Source organism: Amphimedon queenslandica, unplaced genomic scaffold (assembly GCF_000090795.2).
Source record: "Amphimedon queenslandica unplaced genomic scaffold, v1.1 AMPQUscaffold_12057, whole genome shotgun sequence".
Lineage (NCBI taxonomy): Eukaryota > Metazoa > Porifera > Demospongiae > Haplosclerida > Niphatidae > Amphimedon > Amphimedon queenslandica.
The window spans coordinates 8,507-14,696 of record NW_003547704.1 but is presented as its reverse complement, the minus strand read 5'-3'; the positions used below and the strand labels follow the sequence as shown (position 1 = coordinate 14,696).

The 6,190-nt window shown below is 33.7% G+C and overlaps 2 protein-coding genes across 5 annotated transcripts; one reads left to right on the top strand and one right to left on the bottom strand.

The window, feature by feature from the left end:
* Positions 1–6: 6 nt before the first annotated feature.
* Positions 7–2,903, bottom strand: LOC109588498 (uncharacterized; the record flags this gene model as incomplete). The annotated part of the gene is made up of 7 exons (XM_020004657.1): positions 2,739–2,903; positions 2,662–2,694; positions 1,457–2,434; positions 461–1,405; positions 271–330; positions 145–195; positions 7–50 (listed from the first exon to the last, which is right to left on the bottom strand). Coding segments are annotated over exons 4-7 (582 nt in total), but the record flags the coding sequence as incomplete, so codon positions are not given.
* Positions 2,904–4,054: 1,151 nt separating this feature from the next.
* On the top strand, positions 4,055–6,179 carry LOC105314998 (DNA-directed RNA polymerase I subunit RPA49-like). 4 transcript variants are annotated; one of them, XR_002188200.1, is made up of 8 exons: positions 4,055–4,163; positions 4,218–4,389; positions 4,433–4,483; positions 4,529–4,616; positions 4,658–4,723; positions 4,770–4,855; positions 5,382–5,582; positions 6,016–6,179. XR_002188200.1 is itself a non-coding variant. In XM_020004658.1 (5 exons), exons 1-4 carry the CDS (start codon positions 4,109–4,111, stop codon positions 5,567–5,569), a joined length of 501 nt encoding a protein of 166 aa, XP_019860217.1. In that variant the 5' UTR covers positions 4,057–4,108; the 3' UTR covers positions 5,570–5,582; positions 6,016–6,179. The 4 variants fall into 4 exon arrangements, 1 of the variants encoding a protein (XP_019860217.1); XR_002188199.1 differs by lacking the exon at positions 4,658–4,723; XR_002188201.1 differs by lacking the exons at positions 4,529–4,616; positions 4,658–4,723 and having other exon boundaries at positions 4,056–4,163.
* The last annotated feature ends 11 nt before the right edge of the window (positions 6,180–6,190 follow it).

Genomic DNA, 6,190 nt, shown 5'->3' with positions numbered 1-6,190 from the left:
ACCTGCTTGATCATCCTGTTTTGTTGATTCATCTTCTGTTGCTAATTCATCTATGGTAAACATATAATAACATTTTATCACAAGTGTAATTGGAATCATATAAGTTGAATTGCCAAAGCAAAAGCTGTACACAATGGTCTATACCTGATTGCTGACTATCTCTTGCTAATTGACCTTCTTGTGCTAGTGCACTACCTATAGAATAAAATTTTAGTAGGCTGTCTATTTGGTTGAGCATCAGTTAAATTGATCTTACAATAAATAATCTACCTGGTTGTTCTTCTGATTCATCTTGTCTTGTGAATTGACCTTCTATTTCTGATTCATTATCTAATTATAAAAAGTATACAATCAAATAATAATTATTTTTACCACCATAATTTGAACAAAACTATGATAATGGATTGTATAAAAATAGTCATGATTACACATTATCGTTATCTAGTTTAGACCTATATACCTTTTGTATTTATCAGGGGTTCATAATGTAGGAATTTCATCAATAACTTAGAGCATAAATGATTCCTCCAAACTATGAATGCAAGGACAATAACAACAGAAATAATAACTAGTGCTAGACCAGGTACAAAAGTTACAAATACGCTCGAAAATACATTTGTTGTTTTTGCGACAAGAAGAACTGGTTTTTCCAACATATTTGCTCTTGCCACGACACAGATATTGTCTGTTATGGAGCTGCGGCAAATGGAAGTAGAGTTTTTTGTAATATTACAATGAGGTCTGTAATTGTTGTTTAATTTATAATGGCTGATACTGCTTTCCACTTGCACTGAACTACTAGTATAATAGTACTTGGTGTGAGTAAATACATCAGTTTGAAATGCAGGGTGCAGTACAAAGTGATAGTAGGCAGCCTTTTGAGTCATGTAAATATTTGAAAAACTAAAATTGAAGGTTTCATTGCCGGTAAACAAAGAACTTTAGTTTAATGGAGTATAAATCCTTTTTGCAAGAAAATTTTCATATTGCTCATAGTCATCGAAGGTTGAAACACGAAACGGAAGGCCACTAATATTTGAGAATAATGATATATTGTAATTAACATAGTTCTTCTCAGCTTTCACTAAGTAGATAGACTCATTGAGTACACAGAAACTACTGAAATTTTGACATTCTATTTCACTTTTATTCACCAAAGTAATATGATCAACTTCACTACAGTTAACAGTGTATAAACTAATGTCAGGAGAATTTGCTGAGTCAGTTTCTACTGAGAAAGCAATATCATGTGTATTAACCCACTTAATAGAGCCTGACTGATGTAAATTAACTAAAACAAAATCTTTAGTGTTGTTTATCCATGTTTTCCCATAGAATTTGATTGAGTAAGAAAGAACAATAGGAAGAAATACACCTTCAAATATCATGATGCCAATAAAAATACCTGAAATACACACAAAATCATTATAATTATATTTGAATTAAATTTACATACTTATTAAAATGCTCCTTTTTCTGTTTGACAAAATTTTTCAACTGACAGCATCTTTTTCCTTAATACAATAGCCAAAGGAAACAGATATAAACAAAATTAAAAAGAAAGCACACGAAACAATGGCTAGAAAACCAAAAACACGAGGTGTAGATCTAATAGTGGTGATAGCAGGATGACTGGAATAAGAAATAAACTCAAAACTTGTTGAATTAACAAGTACACACACATGATGTCGGTCAAGACAAAGAAAAGTTTCACACACCCTGACACTGCAGGATGTCTTATTTACTGACAGGCTGGTGTATACTTCTGTATTTGACAAATTATAGTACACCTGAAGCACAGAAACCTCAGCACTAACAGTGATGATGTCAGCATTGGCTTCATTGCTAATATTGCTTTCAATGCCAACATAATAATCATTCTGCTCATCTTTGACTAGGAAGCTTATAATAGTAGTATTACCATTTGTCAAACAATCTGAATGAAATACATAGTTTGTAAAATTGGTTTGTATGTAAAGAAACTCATCATATGCTACAGCTGAATTCATAAAGACAAGAGAAATACATGAACTTGAGTCAAGAGGCAATGTGTTTGCAATCCTGTAAGTAACTGTAGACCCAGGTGCTAAATTTAAAGGAATATTGTCAAAGTTAAAGCCAGTACGTGAAACTTTATTTGTAAGTAGATTTGTAACCACAAGTTTGGGACCCAGTCTTGCGGAGGAAGTTTTTAAACGGTTACAAGGGACTTTATACACAGAAACTGAATCAGCACTGGGAAATGACAAGGTGATCTCAACATTTGCAACTGACTTATTAAACCTTTGAGAGTTCATTAAGAGTACTGGATACTTGTTTCCAACCAGCCTGGTACTACTGACTAACCAGTCATAGGTATTAATGGTTGCAAAGGCTATTGCTATTAAATGAAGGCTCATTAGAAACAGCACTACCATAACAGCAGTTATAACACCTAGTATAGAATAACAAAATATAGTGGAAGTTAATTAGAGCCACATTTACACTATAGGCCCTTTAAAGCAGTCTGTAACCGGTTTAGAAATAAACTAGTTTACATGTGGAAAATTACAGTTTTGCATTAATTATACACAGGTGATATGAAAATAAACAAACCCACGCACCCACATCAGGCTCGCCCTATGAAATGTGAAACTATGAATCTTGTTGAAGTAGCCTTACCTTTACAGGTACATTTTGGCTCAGTTTGTGGTCCTAAAAATAGCCAATAATATAAATGAAGGATAAAAATTGCATACCTCTTTTCTTACATAATTTGTAAACCATTGTCAAAGCTATAGCAACAGCAATCAATTCGAGAAACACGGCGCATGAGAAAAGTATAAGACGAACTGTTGGTTTGAAATAAAATGTACTGTGAGCATCATATTTCAGCACTATATTGTGATGAGAGGTTTCAACAATCACGTACCGTATACGTCCAAATTTTCGAGGGTTCAAAATTTCGTGTTTTCAATGAAATTTGCTCAAAAGTTAATATTCGTGTGAGCTAATTTTCGTGTTCTGGCCATAGTCTACATACAATAGAATGGCATTAGAGGTGTTTTAAATTTCGTGGATTTAAGGTGAGCACGAAAATAACGAAATTTAATACACCTCGAAAATTAAGACGCGTACGGTATCTGTTTTTGGTGGGGTCACACAGATATCCATCACAAATCTTTATGATGCATGAAAAATTGAAGCTTTCATTTAATGAACATTGTGATGCTAAGTTCTGCAGCATTGTGGTGTTGTAATAAAAGCGAGTTACTGTTATATCAAGAGAAATGTTAGTATTGTCACCAATATCGATTGCAACGTAATATGGAGAGGCCTCATTTATAGTAATGTCAATAATAGCATTACCAGAAACATTGAAACAAAATTTGGAGACATATTTAAATGTATAATCGACCAAAAATGTTATGTAATCAGAGGTATTACTAAAGTAACATAATTGATTAATTACCTCATGATTAGAACTGGTAATATTATACTTCAATGAAGAACCACGTTGAAGGTAAATTGGCTGATCAAATGACAGAATATTACAGCCGGTCCGAAAGTGCCCTTTTGTTAATGGTGAAATCTGAAGATTTTCCTTTAAAGTGGTAAAAGATAAGGGTGGCAAAGTTGAAGAAGTCAAAATGTTCACTTGGACATCATCATGAGGTGGCGGAATCAGTGTTAGTTCAACTGATGACACATTGTTATCTATTGCAATTACTTCAAAGCTGTTTAGACCTTCAGAGATGTCTCCTAAGTCTACCTGCTTACTTTTTGTTTTAAATTCTGGGAAAGCACTGAACGTTAAGAGAGAAGCAGAAATCGAGAAGGCAAGGAGAATGAACAAAATAAAAAGACAGCACGGGACGTTTTTTGAAAGCCTCTTCCTCGGCCTCTTCTGCTCACTTTCCTGTATGCTTCCAGTTCTATTATCTCTGGATTCATATAACCAAGAGTGATATGACCTATGTGCCATTTCGCTTTTCCACCCCTTCGAATCTAGATATTATAAATTGAATTCAAAGTTCAAAACAAATGAAAGTCACGTGTGATCACGTGTGTAGACTATGATTTTAAAAGATGGAGGAATACATGACTTTAATATAACAGTCAATAATTTATGATGGAGATAACTATTCAAGAGACAAACTCTCAGAGGGATGCCATTCCTTTATGTGAGCCTATATTTTCTACACATTTACATTTAGGCAGTCTACATGTCTCTATAGTGTCATTCTCTAATGGTCGACTTGATTCCAGTTCAGATGTTAAAGTAAAGCATTCCCTTTATCAAGAGAAAGGTATGAAGAGGAGGACACTGGTTACAAAGACGGACCACATGACGTACATTGGTACCAATTACGAGACTGAGGGAACCATGAGCACCTTCCCTTTTAGAAAGTGAGAGATGACATTATTTATAATTTTGCCACACCCCTTTTAGCAAATGATGTGACAAGACTATTTAATTAAAGACCTTTTCACACTGGCAAAAGTAATGCACACTGATTTGTATTAATTGTATTCACACTACTTGTAGGGTGGTTTCCAATTAATGCACATCACTCTCATTTCACCTCCAGAGGTGGATTGTATCAACAAAGTGCATCAAAAAGCTTCAAAACTGTGTTAGTGTGAAAAGACCTTTAGTGTTTCTATGCGTAATTAGTAGCCGCACTTAGATTTTACCAGCTTTTAATTAACTCTATTAATAATCTTTTTAAATTAAGACTCTGTGAGTTGCAAACTGATATAATTTAGTAATTAATACTTACATATAGGTATATGATTGGTGTTCTTGATAAAGAGACTGGTACTATGGAGTTACATAATACTGATATATTTCATATGACACCTTATATCAAAGGTATGGTAGACTCTGTAGCCAGCCATCAGTAGAATACATGTATCTATTAATGTTTGTGTATTCTATACAGGCCCATGGTTTTTTTCAAAAAATAGCTCCGAAATCACCTCAAATTTTTATTACATTTTCTGATACATATTGATGTCCTTATGCTACATAACAAGTTTGAGCTGATTCAGACTTCAACTTTTCGAGTTATTGCCATTTAAAAAAAATGAATCAATTTCTGAAAAATACCCAAGGCTATAGCCCATGGTTTTTTCCAAAAAATGGCTCCGAAATCACCCCAAATTTTTATTACATTTTTTGATATATATTGATGTCCTTATGCTATGTAGAAAGTTTGAGCTGATTCCGACTTAATTTCTTTGAGTTATGACCATTTTGAAAATCAGCCATTGGCAAAAAATTTGCAAAATTAATTATTTTGAGTTATGGCCTCCTGCCCATTAATTTGTACATGTACATGCATAACAGGCAAACAATGATATTGATACATGTCTCTTTATATCCTTCTTCTCTACAGGTAAAACTGATACTCCAGTGACTGATCCTAATCCCTCCAAGCGTAAGTCCATATCCAAGGAAGAGTATTCTGAGGGTCTTGAGAAAGTGATGATGTCATTCGGTAGCTCTCGGGCAAAGAAGGCGTGGTCAGCGGCTAAGAGGAACCATATAGACTTGTCTATGACAGACAAGTCTCTATTCTTGTAATGTGCCATGCCAGGTAAGAGAAGTAAATAAATACTATTTATTGATCTTAATTATTTTTATTTGAGTGTGTGGTTAAGAATAATTATTTTTTATTCAGCATAGTGCCATTTTATGACTTTTATGTATTAATGCATTTAATAAATCTTTTTAATAAAAATTAATTAGCAGCAGTTCACTTCCTGTTTCATAATTCATTTTTAATAACAATTAATGCTCATTAATTAATTTTAATTAATTAATTTTTTAAACTACTGCCGCTGTCTTACCTAAGATAAGCTGAGCAGGCAATAGCATATTCCTGTTCCTTCCATAGCTCCTAGTGGGCATTAATTGGAGAGAGTAACCATGCTAGTGACACTACTAAATTATATTTTTCTCATGTACAGTTAAATATCTTATTGATGTAGTATATGATGTGATGTTGATCTTTTTCATTTCTTTTTTAGTGCAACACGAGTGTATTCCTCAGGCTATTTTAGGCATGGACGTCATTTGTCAAGCAAAATCAGGTATGGGCAAGACTGCTGTCTTTGTCATAGCAACGCTTCAGCAATTGGAGATAGTTGAGGGACAAGTCTCTGTTCTTGTAATGTGCCATGCCAGGTAATGAATGATCACAAT

Excerpts from the sequence above, each read along its gene's own strand:
- LOC105314998 (XM_020004658.1), top strand. The coding sequence starts at position 4,109 with ATGATGGAGATAACTATTCAAGAGACAAACTCTCAGAGGGATGCCATT. Across the intron at positions 4,164-4,217 it reads GAGGGATGCCATTCCTTTAT|TGTCATTCTCTAATGGTCGA; the intron begins GTGAGCCTATAT and ends ATGTCTCTATAG. Across the intron at positions 4,856-5,381 it reads TATGACACCTTATATCAAAG|GTAAAACTGATACTCCAGTG; the intron begins GTATGGTAGACT and ends TCTTCTCTACAG.